This window comes from Manihot esculenta, chromosome 8 (genome assembly GCF_001659605.2).
Source record: "Manihot esculenta cultivar AM560-2 chromosome 8, M.esculenta_v8, whole genome shotgun sequence".
In the NCBI taxonomy this organism is placed as follows: Eukaryota; Viridiplantae; Streptophyta; class Magnoliopsida; order Malpighiales; family Euphorbiaceae; genus Manihot; species Manihot esculenta.
Window position 1 is genome coordinate 131,230 of NC_035168.2, and position 18,390 is coordinate 149,619.

Consider the following 18,390-nt stretch of genomic DNA (forward strand, 5'->3'; position numbering starts at 1 on the left):
CAGAATGAGCCGATGTTGTTAGAATATGAGCGACATCATTTACAGATCTATGAACAAAAACACATTTTGCTTCCTCATAACTAGATAGAAGCAGTTTACAATCTTGAATCAAGAGGCCAAAAGACGATAAATCATCCAACAAAGCACAATTAACTGACATCACAAGTACCTGAGCTTCCAATTCGAAAAGGACTCGATCCCATCCGCATTCTTTAATCCAGCTCAATGCTTCCCGAAATGCCATAACTTCAGCACACTTTGCATCCATCTGGCTATAAAAAGAGTCTGCTTTAGCAGCCAGAAAACTCCCATCATCATTCCGGATTACACAACCGAAGCCTACCGAACCTCGTTGTAAGCTTAAAGAGGCATCAATGTTCGCCTTGATCCAACCTTGCGGTGGAGGAGACCAAACCGGGTGAGCCGAGTCGACAATGGTGCTTACTGATGAATCGACACGAGCTTCTTTCCATTGCTCTAAAAAATTTAGAGCCATGAAGAATACACCACTTGCAGTCTGACCCTGACCCTTCCAAACAACATTGTTCCTATTTTGCCACAAAGCTCATAAGATATTTTTAATTTACTTTTGAATAGTTTCTTTTATTTTAACTTTAATTAAATTAATATTTTAATTTTAACTTTAATTATTAATTAAAAGAAGAAAAAAGAGAAAGGAAAAATTAATTTTAATTTAATATTTTTCAATTATAGCCTTTGCTTCTTTTTTATATATTATTGTTAACCATAAAAGAAGAAAAAAGAGAAAGGAAAAATTAATTTTAATTTAATATTTTTCAATTATAGCCTTTGCTTCTTTTTTATATATTATTGTTAACCATAAGATTAATAATTAATTAAAATATAATGTCTTACTTGATCTCAAGCATCCTTTTTGTTTTTTAATTTTGGTCATTAGATTTAGAACTTTAAAACCTGTATAAACCCTTCTATTTTACTGTTGGGAGGAGATTAAAAAAAAAAAGAAAAAAAAGTAAGTAATTTCTTCTCTTCCAAAACGTCCAGAGAACACTGTCGTTTCGCACTCTTCCATTCTCTGTGGACCCGTTTCCACCGATCTCCGGACAACAACTCAAAACCCAAAAACGGTTCATCATCACCCAGGAGAATCTCGTCTCCTTCATTCTCCCCACCGGCGCAGCCAGATCCTCTAGCTCAGCCCCATATCCTTCCCCCAAGGAAGCCTCTACCTCGCAGCAGGCCTCCCATGAACTCCCGAATCCAGTCAAACGCTCATTTTCTTTCACCTCAGTAGCAAAACCAGAGACACCCAGCTCTCTCCTGTCCATCTCCCTTTACCACCAAATCACATCTCTAGCAAACATCCCTTCGCTCGATAGCCATTGCAAATGGTAGCAACCAGCACCTCCATGAGAAATATAGCTCACATTCTCATCTTTCCCATACCCATTTAGCAGACTCGATCCATACTCGCGACGGTCCCTTTCCCTCACCGACAGCCTCTCTTTCATCCTTGCAGATCCTCAAAAAAAAAAAAAAAAACAGAAACCCAGCAGTCCAACGATTTCCATCCAACCACACGTCGTCGCCAGCGTCCTCACCATAGTAGCTCTCGGGCCCTCTCATTTCACAGACACATATCGCGCTAGACAGCCGGAACTGGACAGAAGCCTTGCGCTCCAAACAGAGGAGATTTTCCTTCACAATCTTCATCATCTATTCCTCGGGCCAGGAAATTGGGGTATTCTCAGATTTAGTTGATTAATATTTTATTTATTTATTTATTCTTAAATAGATGCAGAATCACTCACCTTCGTTCATAATGCCTTTTGTTTGGCTTTGAGACATGCTTACAGTGAATAGGTGGTCTGGGTAGAAATTATGCTTGTATTATTTCATGCTCTGCTCTTTCTTTCGGCAGTTTTGTTTTCTGAACCTCGATCGTGTATGTGTTTGTAACTGGTTGAATTGTTGAAAGTGAGATGTGGCACGGGTTACTTCAGAACCCATGTTTGAACAATGATTAACATTAGTCCTTAATTAGAAAGGTTGGAGGGGCCAGTGTGTAATGCTTTTCTTTTGTGCTCTATTTCCTTCTTGTTAACAGGAGACTGTATTTTAAGAATCCATCATGTTTGTGTCTTATTTTGGTTTGCTGAATGAGGAATGGTATTGAGCTGCTTATCCTTAAATTAGTTCAGGTATTAGTTTAAAGTGAGTGTAAATATGGAGTATTGGTATTAATGTGGTATTGGTGTCAGAAAAGGAGATGGATATAAAATTCTTTGTAGGCTAGGATGGCATCTTTTTGTTTTCATGCAGGTTGTGTGTTGAAAATGGGAAATGTCGGAATTACAGGCAAGACTCTTCGACAGATCTGTAAGTAATGCTTAACAGTTAATTGAGTTAATGACGAGACTTTGATTTATTGCCTAGGGCCCTTTTGATAAGTCAAACTCTCTAGACTACGGTTAACATATATCTTTCGATTTGGGGCCAATTGAGAGATACTAATTTATACCCATAATAATTTAATTTTTCTTCCCAATTGTATGCTTGTTTGTTTTGCATGCTCTCTTTTTAGTTTTTAGAAAATAATAAAAATAATGATAAATTAATAAAAGAAATTAAATTAATATGGGTTGTGGAATAAATATTAATTTAATTGATGATACTCTGGTTTGTTGACTAGGGGGTCCTTCTGATTAATCAGACTCCCTAGGTGAAAGCCAATGAGTGTTTCTCAATTAGGAGCCTAATTGGGGCATATGATAATTCAACCCATACTAATTTAATTTTGCAAAAAATTATTTACCTTATTTGTGGCTTATTAATGAACAATAAAATGCATACTTTTCTTATATAATAAAATTGAATTAATATGAATTTGGTTAATTGATAATTAGCCAATGAAGAACCTTTGCTTATTGAGTAGGAGGCTCTATTAACAAGTCGAACTCTTTAGGCATAGTTAACATGTTCATTTTTAATTGAGGGCCCAATGAGAAATGAATGGATACCTGGATTCATATTAATTCAATCAATAAAACACCCTCTTTTAAATTCAGAATTGTCTTCTCAAATAAATAATAATTTCTTTTACAAATGTTCAAAAGACCTTTTTATTTTAATCTTTTAAGTCCTCATCCGATAAAATTTGGTTTATTCACCCATTTTGTAAAAATTAAATGAATAAATTTTCATATCTAATTCTTCAAATTTTAATTTTCAGCAATTTTAAATCTCAAATATTCAAGGTCTATTTTGTTTTTAAATTCAAGTAAAATTTTATTTTTACTTTTAAGTGTTCACTTATTTTAATTTCAAATCACTGTTAGCTTCTTTAAAACTTGTCCATCTGTCAGACTTGGAAGCCTTTTTTTTTTTTCAAAAAGTAATAATTTTACACCTAACTTTTTAATGTTTGAGATATGTAATTATGTAGGTTTTGCAATTTTGTGTGATATATTGATATTTATAGGTGATTGTTGCTAGGTTTTTACTTTGTTTTGTTCTAATCAGATATGTGTTTAAAAAGCCTGAAAGTATGGCTTACATGTTTGGAAAACCCTTGTTGTTGTTGGTTGCATTGTTTTCTTCCTAGATGAGATGTGTTCTCTTCCTGCTCTCTTTGATCTCAAGCTCTAACTCAAGCTTTTTTAATGTGAAGCTCCATCTTTTAAATGAGCTCATTTTCGAGCTAGGTGATCCAATTTAATGATTATACTAATGAGCTCGAGTTCGAGTTTGAAAGCATGTTAATGAGTTCAAATCGAAACGAGCTTGAATTAGGCTTGTTATTGTGATCAATGAACTCACTAGTAATGGAGCTCGAGTTCAACTAGCCTTTTCTGAGCCGAGCTTGCACACACATATTAGAGCCCGAGCTTCCTATATATATATATATATTTTTTTTTTTTTTTTTTTTGCAAATCGAGCTCAAGCTTTCCAAAGATCGGCTTAGCTTAGTTTCATCTTAATTGCATGTATAAGTGGAGCTTTGGGATTCTTGAGTTTGAGGCCTTTATTTTGCCTAATCCTTGCTTTTATTTGTACACATCCTTAGGGAGTGTGTCCTTTGCAGATAGGTGATAGGCAAGAGAAGTTCTTTAAACCAAATTTTAAATTAATAAAACAAACGAGTTATTATGAAATGATGGTTTGTAGATTGTTGCATTCAAACTTATAAATCATTGTAGTATGCTAATTTGTTATGATATTTTATTTTGATATTCTTAATGGTTTTATGTTTGCTTTATTAAATATGGAAGGTGGGATGATACTTGTTATAGGTTATAGGAAGTAAATATATTAATATAGGAAGTAAATATTGATAGATGTGTTAGTTGCTTAATCTTAGGGATTGCATGATCATAAACTTGATTTCATTTCCTTTCTAGATATAATCTCTCATGTATAAATATGTTGTAATCTCTATTGTAATAGATAACGAATATTACCTTTCTATATAGTATCAGAGCCATTCTCGTAGAAATTTAATTTTTTTTCTCTCACATAGAGTTTTAAATTTTTTTTTTGGAGATTTAGGACTCTTGTTCTTTTGGGTTACCCATCTAGGGTAATATTTGTCTCTCACTGCCCATCTAGGAAGGACGCTGGAGCACCGGCGAAGCTGCCCTGAAGAGCCGACGGGTGTCCGATTGGCTAGTGCTCTTCACGGGCCGCGACAAGGTTCTAACACCGTCCCACTCGTCGGCGAGTGAAGGCGCGTCGCCTGTCCATCGCTGCTCTAGTCATCCTCGCCGGAGTCGCCTCGCAGCCCCCGCATCAAATCTGTGGTTCATTTGCCGTTTGGGTGTTGGGTGGAGGTGTTTTTGGTACTGTTCACACGTCCGGGTACTGTTCACATTCTGTTTTTTGATTCTGTGTTTCTTTTGTTGTTATTGTGTTGGGTTGGGTGTTCTCATGACTGAAGTTAAAAATATTGTAGCTGAGGAGATTCCTATGATGACTAAAATCACGGAATACAAATTGAATGGATCTAATTTTCAATGTTTCTGACCTCCTATTTTATGGATTTTAAAAGAGTGGACGAGGAACTTAATATCTTGATGGCTCTTAGTACAGATGTGAAAACTCAGAGGGAGTTCGACACGGTTTGTAGACTTCGAAAATCCCTCTATGGTTTGAAACAGAGTCCTCGGGCATGGTTTGGCAGGTTTAGTGAGGTTGTCCAATAGTTTGGAATGAAGATGAGTAAGTGTGATCACTCAATGTTTTATAGAAATTCTGATAGTGGAGTAATTCTGCTTGTAGTATATGTGGATGATATTGTTATCACAGGAAGTGACGTTGACATTATATCTCTAAAAGAATTTCTCAAAATACAGTTTCATACAAAGGATTTCTGCTCCTTGAAATATTTTTTGGGAATCGAACTTATGCGGTGTAAGAAAGGCATTTTCTTATCTCAAAGAAAATATGTTCTTGATTTGTTGGCAGAAATAGGAAAATTGGGTGCTAAGTCTTGTAGTACACCAATGATCCCTAATCTCCAACTTACCATAGAAGACATTGAGCTATTTGCAGATCCTGAAATATATAGAAGATTAGTCGGCAAGCTGAATTATTTGATGGTGACTCGTCCTGATAGTGCATATTCAGTGAGTGTGATGAGTCCGTTTATGTCCTCTCCTATTGTTGCTTAGTGAGATGCTCTGGAACAAATTCTTGCTACTTGAAAGGGGCTCTAGGACGATGTCTCTTTTATGGTAACCATGGACATTCAAATATTGAATGCTTTTCTGATGCTTATTAGGTAGGCTCGAAAGTTAATAGGAGGTCAACCACTGGATATTGTGTTTTTGTGGGAGGTAACCTGGTTTCATGGAAAAGTAAAAAGCAAAATGTGGTCTCTCGTTCTAGTGTTGAATCTGAATATCGAGCCATGACACAAGCCGTATGTGAAGTCTTGTGGGTGCGTCAACTGTTGGAAGAGGTTGAGTTCACAAATTCGCTACCTGCTAAGTTGTGGCTTGATAATCAAGCAGCTATCCAGATTGCCTTCAATCCAATATTTCATGAGAGAACTAAACACATCGAGATTGACTGCCACTTTGTTCGTGAGAAGGTCCAACAAAAGATAATCTCAACAGGACATATTTGAACTAGAGAACAACTAGGAGATATCTTCACTAAGGCTCTAAATGGTTATATATGTAACAAGTTGGACATGATTAACATCTATGCTCCAATTTTGAGGGGAGTGTTATAGGTTATAGGAAGTAAATATGTTAATATAGGAAGTAAATATTGATAGATGTGTTAGTTGTTTAATCTTAGGTGTTGCATGATCATAGGCTTGAATTCCTTTCCTTTCTAGATACGGTCTCTTATGTATAAATATGTTGTAATCTATATTGTAATAGATAACAAATATTACCTTTCTATAATGCTTAAAGTGTACTTATTTTCTCTCTTATTAATTTCAAGATTTAATAAAGAGCTATTTGAGAATTTGAGTGATATGTTCTTTATAATTTGTGTCACTTGATGGAACTATTTATTTTTATTTCATCTACAATATTGTAATTTGTATTTTTTTAGCTAAATATATATTTGCATCCTGAAATTTACAAAATAAAATTCTTATGACATCCTTAACTTTAAACACATCACATAACATATATGAATTGTTCAAACGTGTAACCACAATAGCCTTGGAATCTTAGTACAAAGTAGCATGAACTACAAATGCATTGATATGTATATCCACAAGGCCCCAATTTACAATTAATAGTTAATACCATATTGAATTGAAATTCATCCTATATTTTTCTACACTGAAAGAATCTTCTCTTTGGATTTAAATTGGTATATAAATGCTTAGAAGATTCACACTACTTGCCGATTGAGATTTCCAAGTTAGTTTAATTCCACTTTTAGATAGTTCAATTGTGTCCTAGGACGTTTTCAAAATTCAGGGTGCCACATCACTTTCTTTGTAAAGTTCAAAGGTGCAATTATGTATTCTGTTCTTTTTAACTTTTATTTTATTTTTTTTTACTTAGTTGTAACTTTTTTCCATATTATTCTGAATTATTGATGATTCAGGAGTTATATGATGATATGTTCTAAAAATAGGTAGTGTTATAGTTGAGGTTGAGCTGCTCTTATTAGTGTTGTGAAAGGCGCCAGTCGAGGCGCCCTCCCTTGAGGCGAGCGCCTCAAGGGCAAAGGTTCCAGGTAATATGTTAAAAGTGTTTTATTTATTTATTTTTTAAATTTCAAGGCTTTTAAACATAAAATCCTGGAGTTTATTTTTATTAAACTTCAAGAGCCAGCAGCCAAAGAAAGCTCCAAACAGCCACTGTTGCTCTCCTACCAGCTGTTGTGTCTCTCTCCTCTCCCCTTCTTCTTCTTCTCCTATCTTTCTCCTCTTCTTTTTCCCCTCACTGTTTTCGCACCTTCAGCCAGCACTGCAGCACCTTTTTTTTATTTTTTCTTCTTCTTTTCCATTTTCTCTCCTCTCCTTCTCATCTTCTATTCTCTTCTATCCTTTCCCCAATAAGCAGTCAGCTCTTCCCTACCCCCCCCCCCCCCCCCCCCCCCCCTTTTTCTCTTTTCTGCAATTTCAGTGAATTAATTTAAGTATTTTTGTTGTTTTGTTGCTTATAATTGTATAATTTCAGAAGTTGTTGATTGCTTGCTTATTTATTTTAAATGGGTATTGTTCTGTTGCTTCTAATTTTAGAATTTCAGAAATTATAATATGTTTTTTTATTTATTTTAGTTGGGTTTTATATATGGATTTTGTATTATTGTAATATTATCTTTTGTTGATTAAATGGGTGATAAGGACATTTGTTTTACTATGATATTTTTATGTCACGAAAACACGAAAATGTGTTTGTATATATATGTATACTTAAAATAAATAAATAAAAATTTGGCTGTGGTGTCGCCTTAGTGTCACTTCTCCCACAGGCCCTTATTGAGCTTAAGGTAATAATCGAACAAAGCTCATGCATAAGCTAATATATGAGTGGAGCTCAAGCTTGGTTCAATATTATATTAAGTGTGAGATTGGCTCATTAATATCATAAAATAAAACAAGCTTAAAAAACAACCAGAGCTTGAACTTAATAAATTTAAGGCTTGACTTGAAACATTTCTGATAAACCAATCTTGAGCTAGTTAAAGCTCTGCTCAACTCATTTCATTTGCAACCCACTTCCTATTGCTTAATACAATTAAATTAATCTTTATGAAAAAAAATACAATTGAATAAATAATTAAATCACATTCTTTTTCTGTTTCTTTCCTTTCTTTGGATATGATATGTATTCGGGAAATTATGTATGCAGAGAGCAAGAATATAGAGATACTCATTCCCTCCTTCCTTTCAACTCCACCACCATTCTGTCATCCTCCTTCTCCATTCAGGAAGCAGAAAGCAAAAGATGGAGACTATAAATTCAAGACTTGGAGATAGGGATGGGGAGACAAATGTTTCAATTGCTCGTGGGGGGCCTATTTATGTTCCCAACTTAGTGGGCCCTCTCACTAGGGTTCCTGACTTTGAGTCTGCTCTGTTTCATGAACTTCAGGTTTCATGTTCACCTTACACACTATACTCTTATGTTTATCTATCAACTACTAGATTAATTTGGAATCTTATCCCTTTTATGTAGGATTTGAAGGATGAATTATGCTCGCATGCTTCTTCACCCTCCATTGACGATGATATTTCGTATGCTTTACTGCAGCTTTGGATCTTTTTTTTTTTTTAAAAAAAAAAAAACAGTTTTAAGTGTCTTGTTTCATTTCTGGTTAGAATTTATTGAGTAAAAGGTTACCCATTGCACAGTGCACATTGCATCCACACTGGGAACCTTGTGCCTGCTTTGTAGAGGCTGCAATCAATAACTTCAGAAATTTAATTGATTGCAGGGTTGATGAGCTTAAAATTTACAGCGACGAGGATTTGGTGGAGATGGCCTTGAAGGAAACTCTGGATGTACATTAAATACTTCTTTCTAGAATGTATGCATTCATGCATTGTTTAATCAGAGAAACTCAACTGATGATTTCATGGATGCTAATTGCAGGATGAGAAGAATGGAAGTTCCTTGCTGCCATACTCAGAGGACTTGAATGGTAGGTGAGTAGCGCAGGTAAATGTGCTTTTGCAGGCATTTTCTGTGTGTGCACTCATTAACATGTCAAGATTCCACTCCCTCCCTTAGCCTCCTTGTTATCAATAGTCATTTCACGTGCAGGTTTATTATGGTGTATTCAAGATTAGCTACCTCTTGATTTCTCCTGTATGTATATATATTTGCCTCTTTCATCTCATTGAGTCCCATTCCTTGGAGAGAGATAGAAGTAAATGAAGCCTCTGAGTGCCCATGGTTTATGATGTGCAAATGATCGTCAGTTTTAAACAAAATCAAATCCCTTACTAGTTCCTTTTTGCTTCATCATGGTTGAATTGAATCAGATAGTATTGATAAGCATATTAATTTGGTTTACCTTCTATTACATTTATCACCTCTTCTCCAAAATAAATATTGTTTTATAGTGATTTCTTTTTTCTTTCTCCTAAACATCATACTCTTTTTCTGGCTTTGGGGGAGAAAATGATATTAGAGTTGCAAGCAATAATACAGATTTGGAAAGCTGTAGAGTAGGAGATCCTTCAGCTGCTTTGGAATCATTGAATGCAGAAACTTGTTGCAGTGGAACTATTGTTAACAACAAATTAAGGAAGAGAAAAAGACCTTTGAAATTTTCTGATGGGTCTCATAGCAGAACCAGCTCAAGTGGAACTATCATTAACAACAATTCGAGGAAGGGAAAAGGAAAGAAGGCAAATAAGTGTGATATTGACGTACATTACTTGTCCTATTATGTTCTGTTATTGCTTATTTATGGATGTTGCTAATGTGTACATATATATATATATATTCATATTGGAACAATGCCTAATAAGTAATAAGATATGCTATATAAACTGTAGAGCTGATTCCTTTCCTTTTTTATCTGGATAAGTGCTTCAATCAATGATGTTTTATTCATGTTCATAATAAATTTTTCTTTTTTTCTAAAGAAGAAAATAGACGTGATACAACTGCTATTCGTTGCATATGCACAAGTACATGTTTAAAGTAACTTAGGTGCAGTTGATTAAATTGATAGACAATGGCATAAAATATTAAACAGTAATGTATTGCATTCAAGAACATAAGTGCGTCAAAGACATTTTGAAGTGACTCCTTATTTATGGTGAATATCCTGTACATACTTTATCTACTTGATGAATTTGTTATTTGTGCATTCCAGGAGAGTTGCTTTGCAAAGGTGGATAAACTGTTGAAAATCAAACACAAGCAGGATCAAGACAAAGCAGCTGTCGGATTGCATTCATTCAAGTAGTTTTTAGTATATATGTTTTAAATTATGTGTATTGCTGCATCTTCCTCTGAATTTTTTCCTTATTATGTCCCCTTGTTGTGGACCCTTGCTAGTTGCAGTGTCAACAAGGATGCCATCCCGTCCATGGAGTCCAAGAGTGCTGAAAGGTTGGAAATTCTAAGATCTACAAATTCTGGGAAACAGGTAGGTTAATGTATTGTCCGTTTGCATTTTTTATTGCATTTTCTGCTTTCACGCACACAGGAATACCTTACAAGCACGAAATAACCTCTACCACAATTAGACCAGAACTCAAGGAAGAAAAGTCATAAGCTTAATGGCTGATGATGCCACTTATCTCTATAACCAGTGGTACAAACAAATGAAAATGAAATCAATTATAAAAAAACAAGATATGATTTCAAAATCTTATATGTTGTGAGAAGGGAAGAAGATTATAAGGTTGAAATTGATAGACAATCTGGCCACAACTAGTGACTGGTTGGGATATTCCCATAAAGGGATTATCGTTGGTGGTGGCAGAGGATTAAAGATTGTGGATAAGAAGAAAGGCACAGTTGGTCTTGAGAATGGGAGAGTCAATACTGATGCCTTTGTGGTGATGGAGGATTGAAGATTGTGGATAAGATGAAAGGTAGGTGGTCTTGAGAATGAGAGAATCAATACTGATGACTTTATTGTGAAGTTTGTAGCCAGTTTTTGTTTGTTGTTTGGCCATCAATAGTTCTGGTGATTGTGCTTGATGGTGAACTTCAGTTTGAGGTGAGGGGCAGTTAGAGGATTGGGCTTGAGGTTGGGGAACATGGAACAGGTGTAACTGAAAAACAGAGGAGACTGAAACTTGGAATTCTACTAATTTTAGATGTCTGCTTAATAAATATAAAGAAGCTTCTACTTGTTTTTCAATTATGTAGGAATGGACTTTGCAACTTCAATTGTACAAAGTTCTCCAAATGTATCAAATAATGGGCTAGCACTCTAATCTATTTATTTGGTCATTCATATTGCTGAAAATTTCTCATTTATTCTTTGGCCATGCTTTTGCTCAAATTAACAGCAGTTGAAGCCCTCAAATATTCAAGAATATATACCAGTACGTCATCCAGAGGTTGTCCTTTGTGTTGAGGTTTACCACAACGTACGACACTGGTTAAAGGTATACTTCTCTATTCTGTTTTCTTGTAAATAAATTACCTGGTTTTATAATTCTTTTGCAAGCATAGTTATCATTATGACGCCTATGTAATTATGGTTGTTTTCTATCAGTAATTGCCAGAGATGTAGGATAAAAGTATAGGATTTTTCTTGATCTTTATGTAATGCTAAATCAAGTACCCTAGCTACTTTTGGATTTCACTTTTTATTTTAAATTTTTGGGTAATCTAAATCTAAATCTAAATTCTTCATTTGATGTTTTATGTTCTGAATTTTGAGTTATTCAAGTAATGGTAGTTGAATCTTTAAAATCATGAGTCATGTTTGTATATAATAGTATGCTGGTCCATTCAGTGCATTGGACTTGTATGTATAAAATAGGATGCAGGGATTGTGAATGTTTACCGGGAGTTTATTAGCAAGGCTAAAGAATGTATGTTACTTATCTAGTGCCTCATGGATTTGTAATTGCTTTATGGGTTCGTAATTTGGAAATCATTTTGTTTTCTCTGTGTGGCTAGACTTTTGAAGGTTCTAAAAGAATAGGTCCTAGGCAGGTTACTGTACTCATTTTAGGCCAAGGATCCTGGGAAATTTTAATATTGTAGTCTGAAGCTATCTATTGGAAGCCCAGGCTTTGATTCATAGATTTCCTTCCAAGCTAGTTTTTTATGCTAATTTTTTGTTTACCATATTATGTCACTCATTCTGAAATATCATAAAAATAACAAGGGCTTGTGTGCAAACCATCTCAGATCAGTATTACTTTGTACCCGTAGAAAAAGAGTGTGGCCCTTAGAGCTAAAAGATAAGTTTCTGATAGATCTATGGGAATTGAGGATGGATATGGATCGATGAGGAATTTGCTAGATTCTTGTGTGGAAAATTTGTGCTCTGCATATACTAAACATCAAAGAAACGCACTTCACTACTCTACTACTGCCCAGTTAATTTGTGAGTAGATGCTGTTTCAGCAGCATGGCATGCCTATTCGATAGAATTTTGCTCACAATGGATTTGCTCATGATGCACAGCACAGCTGTTCATACACCCCACCCACTCCCTGCTCTTGGAGGAAAAGACAAAAAATAAAAAAATAAAAAATAAAAAACCCGAAACAGAACACTTTGTCCTCTTCATTTGGGAAATGAGCTAGTTTTCTGGGTTGTCATTGGTTTTGCTCCCATGTCTCTCTTGTTTCTCCATATGCATTATCTTCTGCTGGGCTTAACTTCCCCTTTACAATAGCTTTGTTGACATCATTTTGAATTGTTTTGTAGACACAAGAGTTCTTGGTCCTAGGAAGACAAATGTTAACCGAAATGAGGGACAGGATTTATTGCATGACAGATCAAGTGATGCAAAAGGCCGGGCAGTATGATCTATCTGGATATTTTCTCATAGAAGTAAGAAGTGTATTGGCTGTTTGATTTCATCACAGCTATTTTGTCACCTTATATAATGGAATGCACAATTGTGTAGGATGTGTTTTGCAATGATACAAGGGATCCATCTGCAATAGATTATAGTATACCTATTATTGATTGGCTTATGAACTCAAAGGATGATGCTCTAAGAAAATGGGAATGTGTCATAAATGGGGAGTTACAACGAAAGCAGAAAGCAGTTATAGGTGAGGTAACAACTTCGCAGATACCCCAATTCAGACGTGTTGACATGCAGAAAACGCGGTTTTGTGACTTGAGATTTCGTCTTGGTGCCGGATACCTCTATTGTCATCAGGTACAGTTTTACCTTCAGTTTACTTTGATGGAAATATCATTCAATTTTTAGCTACTCTCTTGTATAGTATTTGACAGTTAAATGACTTGAGCTTTTACGTTTCATCATCTCAAATTTGTATTTGGCATGAGCTGGTGATCATTGTGTTTACGTGTCGGTGCATGTTCTTGTAGACATCCTCATTGTTTGAATTTATTCGGCTTTTTATTTGGGAAACTACTTGATACAGGGAGATTGCAAGCATACCATTGTTATCAGGGACCTGAGATTGGTTCATCCTGAGGATGTCCAGAACCGGGCAGCTTATCCAATAGTAATTTTCCAACTAAAACTGCGTGTCCAGAAATGCAACGTTTGCAACATTTTCAGGGCTACAAAGGTGACAGTGGATGACAAATGGACTCCAGATAATCCTTGCTATTTTTGTAATGACTGCTATTACCTTCTTCACTACTCTCAGAATGGTTCTCTACTGTATAATGACTTTTCAACTTACGACTATCTTCACGACTAATTGCTTCAGTAGCTTGTGTTAGTACGTTTTTGAACTTGCAATTTAGCGAACCTGTGCTTTTTTGGCAACTGTAGGTTTAATTGTAGCGATAAATGCTATATTAAATTTCTTGACTTGACATATTACTGCTGTAAGTTATTGAAGGGGGTTCTGCTGGCTGCTTGATTTATGTATTGCATTAGGCTTCCAAGTTGCAAACTTAGTGGAGAAAGGAAATATATACTGAATTTTACGCTTATGAGCAGCTGATATCAAGAAGTGCTACGAAGTTGCAATGGATGTATGCATTAAAGGATGAAATGTGATTTTACAAGTCCTTAGCTGCATCAATAAATCTTGTTAAAGCACTCTCATTGGCACATATTTATATATATTTTTCCCGCACTTTAAGCGCAACTGCTTGTTCAATCATTAGGAAGCTCACACAGAATGACTGGTATCCTTTGGTGGATCTGATTGATTTATATTTGTATGGTGTTTCATTGCTTAATTCAAAGCCTATAGCCATGCAAATGTTTGGCCCATCTTCTAGCCATGTAAGGATCATGGTAATCCCAGCTCTCAACGCTGCTAGTCCTTCCACCAATTATGTTGGAATCCCTCCCTGCAACTGCAGCATCTACGTTAGGATCTTGTACTTCCCTTTTATCCCTTAACCTAACCACTGTTTCTCCCGTTCTGGTGCACTCATCAACTCCGCTCTCAATATAGCTATATCCTACGCAAACATGTCCAGAGTCGCCCGAGTCTAATAAAATTCTCCTTTCTTCATTTGCTCGTAGCTCTCCAAGCCTTATTATCGTGCCTTCCTCTCCAATTCTCAATTGCACATCTCTGATTACACCTCCAAGCAGTCTCATCAAGAACTCTTCAAACTCATGCATGACAAATCCATTGGAAGTGCCAAAGCCGAATCCCACATGAAACCGATGGATTGGAATGGGAAATTGCATGTTGATGGCATGGTATGATCTTGTCGGACTATCAGAGAGATGCAAGATACAGGAACTTGGATTCTTGTGTGCCCGATCTTCAAGTATCTTTATACCTTTCTTGAGGCCTTCGGTCGGATCTGCTTGCCCCGTGAAGAAAAGACGGTCAATTACTTGGAGGGCTGTTCGCTTACCATAGGATGTCATGCGTCTCAATGGAAATACGCGGGCAGCAGATGAAGAATAAGTCACAACAGCCAAACGATCGACAGGGCGTAGGGAGAATACCACCAATGCCATGGACTGTTTGACAAGCCTCAAATGTGGTCCGTTGGGACTTGCAACCAGAACTAAGTCTATTGCTTTTTGATTTGTTGACTTTACAGAGAGGTAGACAGCTGGTCTCCTATTTGAGGAGGAGCACGTATAAGAAGTTGGTGGGTATACAAACAATGAAGGGGAGAAGCCTGTTAAGTGGTGGGCGTTATGATAGTGTGAGCCGCATCCGGTGGCTTGAGTGCATGGATGATGAAAGAGTGTTGGTTGGATGGGCACCAGAGAGAAGTTGAGGCGTGTATGGTTGGAGGTATCGTCAGGCTCTATGGGGTCATCATCATTATAACGGGCAGAGCGCAGGAAGGAGCGTCTGTGGACCCGGAAAGTGGCAATGGAGTCATCAAGGATTCTGAAAATGGGGTCATTTTGGTTGCAAGACAGCGAACAAGGTGGGTTTAAGTTGCGAGGAAGTTGGGTCCAATGGGCACGGCAGATGGGACAGGTGACACTACCATGGCGTACGTTGGATGAGATGCAGGCGAAGTGAAAAGCATGAGAGCACTGGGCGGTAAATATAGCCTGGCCTGGGCTGTTTCCGCTGCTGTAAGTCAGAGCTTCGAGGCATATTGCGCATAAGTTCTGCTGCAACAAATGAACAAACATTAACTTGGTTAGATGCCCAATTCCCCAGCTATGTGCAGGTTTATGAACACAACAGACCAATGATTGCCATTTGCTAAAGTTAATAAAGAAAGGAGATTGGAGAACCTCAGAACCATATTCCTAAAATATGAATCTACCAGACAGCAATTGAGGCAGTGCTAAGATTGCCCTGAGGAGCTACATCCAAATTGCTACCCTTGCTGTGATTATACTTTGCCAGTCCTCTAGATCTATCATGTTGTGGTACGTTATTATCGTTAAGTAGCCAATTACTAACAGCAGTATAATGAGTGTTATTGCATAGAAGATAAAATTTGACGCGTAGAAAAACAAGGTGACCAAATATCTGACAATTAAGGTTATTATATCTATAAAATGCTGCTGAATTTAAAATTAGATCTCTCAAGATGGAATAAATTAAAATTGAAATAGGAGCAAGGGATGGACACGAGTGATAAGAAATCATGCGATCATAATGCTTGGTCGGTTACATGGGACCTTAAAGTCATAATGGGAATTCTAAAGAGTAACATGAATTGCATTTTCTGATCCACCTTCAAGTAAATTTGAACTTTCTGGTGGTGTTTGTATGGAAACTTGAATTGGAGTTAACAGATGAATACTTGATGATATTTGAATTTGAAACGGACAAAAGGAGCAAAAGCAGACAAATAAACATGAGAGAGTTTCCGGTTGAGGAACATTGGATTCCAAAAGTGAATGCAACGGCTATGCATGCTTTCGATGAAGGATTATAGATGAATTTAACTCTGAAAACAAAGATAGCCTACCTTAGAAGCAACGGCGTGGTCATTGTTGATGGTGGTGGATTCTGCTTCCTCTGAGCTATTCTTTGGCTTTGAGGGAGACAGTGCTGTAGAATCAGACCCCTGTTAATTATCATTAGTTTAGTACTTGTTTCATTTAATTTTCGTCCAAAATGGATTGTGTAAGAAATTAAGAATGGTTTATCATAAATCAACTCCATCATCTTTCCGGGGGGTTACAGAAATTTTTTGAAGAAAGGACGGGAAAAATAGGAGAAAGGGGAAACGGTGATGGAATGAGAGTAAAGTTGGGAATATTGCCCTCATTTATGGTTGATTGATTTCTAGAAAAATTTTCGGTAAGGATTGAGAAGAGATAGAGAAAATAACTAGAAATGAGGCTGTATTAAGAAATCACAAGGGAAATATTAAGCAGCAGTGAGGTATTATTTTGAATCTTGAAACGGAAAATAAAAAGATGAGAAAGAAGACACCTACATTTACAGAAGAGTCCACGGAAAGGGGATCCACAAGAGCAGATGGCTTTCTAGAGGAGAAGGAGGCGCATGCAGCAACCACCATTTTCCTGGCTACCCTTTTCAGTTTTGAGGACGCTCCTTCCACTCCCATATCTGGAGCCTCTTCTAGTCCTGAGAATTAATATTAGGATTGAACAACGCAAAAGAAAGAGAGTGACATATATAGGCAGCAGAAAAAAAAGTGCAGACAGGAGCAGGCTCTGCCAGATTCTGCAATTTCTTCAGCACCTGCCGTTTCTTCTTTTTTTTTTTTTTTTTTTTTTCTCTTTAAATAAATTCTTCTCTTTCTTCTTTCACGTTTATACTTTTCACTTCCATTCACCCCCAAATCAAACAACTATGCTGTTACATATATATATATATATACCTTCAATCCACATTCGAAACTGCTTTTTGGTTTTTACTGCTCTTTTTTTTTTTTTTTTTTTTTTTTTGCTTTTTCTTTACCCTTCTCATTTAGCACTTTTTTTTTTCTTCCTTGGGTTTACCTAAAAATTTCAGATTTTCTGCTGTGATGTACTGACACATTCTGTTCCGCATATTTTTCTATGCAAGAAAATCTTCAGTACCCAAGTCTGTAATCATATTAAAAGGAATACACAAACACTAGCAAATAGCGATAGATTAAAATTCACATCTGCGCTTTGTTTTTGCAAATGAAAAATAAAGAGAATTACTGAACTTTTGTGCTCAAGGAGAGAGAATTATGAAGGTAACATGATAATAAATGTATAAATAGATGGAAGGGACCACCTGACTAAATTTGTTTGAATAGGTCCCTCCACTTTCCACTCTCTCCATTCTTTTTCTTACCCAATGTGCGGCTGATATTTAATCCCTGTTTCCTACATTTTCTCTGCTCGTGATTGCCAATATAATTCATTATCTAAATCACTAAATCTACACTCCACTAAGTTTCATTTCCCTCTCAAGATTTAATATATATTTCACACTCCTGTCTTTTCTTTTCTTGTCTTATTTTTTTAATTACAAATTTATTTCTACAATGCACATCTAATAATTTTTATCTTTAAAAAAAAAAAAAAGAGTAAGAGGAGAGGTAAAAAGACCGTTAGATTTGAATTTCAAGTTACCTAAATGCAGTGGAAAACAATGATGGCTTGGGACCTTTGGCTTTTAGCTAACCCAAAAAAATGCGTTGCTTCCGTTGCATTTCAAAGTGCTCAATGCCACATGGGTCCTTCCAACCAGATACTTTCAATTTACATAAAGAAATTCCTTTTCTTTAAGAAGATGAAGAGAACTTTCGTTAAGAATAGCTCAAAACCAAACGTAGATTACATTAGTAACAAAACCACAAAGGATCACTGAATTTAATTTCTCTATCAAAACAACTGCTTTTCTATGTTAAGTTAGGTTTACCCAAGAAAAAAAGGGAATTGAACTCCCAGGAAGTTGTT

General features: G+C 36.1%; 2 protein-coding genes across 13 annotated transcripts; one reads left to right on the forward strand and one right to left on the reverse strand.

Annotated features, from left to right (window-relative positions):
- The first annotated feature begins 998 nt into the window (after positions 1-998).
- On the forward strand, positions 999-13,961 carry LOC110621694 (snRNA-activating protein complex subunit). 11 transcript variants are annotated; one of them, XM_043959239.1, is made up of 13 exons: positions 1,004-1,723; positions 4,591-4,839; positions 8,310-8,552; positions 8,637-8,695; positions 8,896-8,962; positions 9,054-9,106; positions 9,595-9,835; positions 10,288-10,376; positions 10,473-10,563; positions 11,438-11,536; positions 12,816-12,941; positions 13,018-13,278; positions 13,508-13,961. In XM_043959239.1, the coding sequence occupies exons 3-13, from the start codon at positions 8,406-8,408 to the stop codon at positions 13,790-13,792; spliced, it is 1,518 nt and encodes a 505-aa protein (XP_043815174.1). In that variant the 5' UTR covers positions 1,004-1,723; positions 4,591-4,839; positions 8,310-8,405; the 3' UTR covers positions 13,793-13,961. The 11 variants fall into 11 exon arrangements, with proteins under 11 accessions (XP_021621671.1, XP_021621669.1, XP_021621670.1 ...); XM_021765979.2 differs by lacking the exon at positions 4,591-4,839 and having other exon boundaries at positions 999-1,723; positions 10,479-10,563; positions 11,441-11,536; XM_021765977.2 differs by lacking the exon at positions 4,591-4,839 and having other exon boundaries at positions 1,002-1,723; positions 11,441-11,536.
- Positions 13,962-14,051: 90 nt separating this feature from the next.
- Positions 14,052-17,623, reverse strand: LOC110621693 (probable E3 ubiquitin-protein ligase WAVH2). Of its 2 annotated transcripts, none has more exons than XM_021765973.2 (3): positions 16,929-17,623; positions 16,455-16,553; positions 14,052-15,639 (listed from the first exon to the last, which is right to left on the reverse strand). In XM_021765973.2, the coding sequence occupies exons 1-3, from the start codon at positions 17,058-17,060 to the stop codon at positions 14,284-14,286; spliced, it is 1,587 nt and encodes a 528-aa protein (XP_021621665.1). In that variant the 5' UTR covers positions 17,061-17,623; the 3' UTR covers positions 14,052-14,283. The 2 variants fall into 2 exon arrangements, with proteins under 2 accessions (XP_021621665.1, XP_021621664.1); XM_021765972.2 differs by having other exon boundaries at positions 14,052-15,642; positions 16,929-17,622.
- Between the last annotated feature and the right edge of the window lie 767 nt (positions 17,624-18,390).

What these genes read in the sequence shown, in the direction of transcription:
- LOC110621694 (XM_043959240.1), top strand. Translation starts at nt 8,406, where the DNA reads ATGGAGACTATAAATTCAAGACTTGGAGATAGGGATGGGGAGACAAAT. An exon ending in CAAATAAGTGTGATATTGAC is followed by an intron (nt 9,836 to 10,287) that starts GTACATTACTTG and finishes TGTGCATTCCAG; the next exon opens with GAGAGTTGCTTTGCAAAGGT. An exon ending in CTGGATATTTTCTCATAGAA is followed by an intron (nt 12,942 to 13,017) that starts GTAAGAAGTGTA and finishes ACAATTGTGTAG; the next exon opens with GATGTGTTTTGCAATGATAC.
- LOC110621693 (XM_021765972.2), bottom strand. Translation starts at nt 17,060, where the DNA reads ATGGGAGTGGAAGGAGCGTCCTCAAAACTGAAAAGGGTAGCCAGGAAA. An exon ending in CCGTGGACTCTTCTGTAAAT is followed by an intron (nt 16,554 to 16,928) that starts GTAGGTGTCTTC and finishes GATAATTAACAG; the next exon opens with GGGTCTGATTCTACAGCACT. An exon ending in ACCACGCCGTTGCTTCTAAG is followed by an intron (nt 15,643 to 16,454) that starts GTAGGCTATCTT and finishes CATTTGTTGCAG; the next exon opens with CAGAACTTATGCGCAATATG.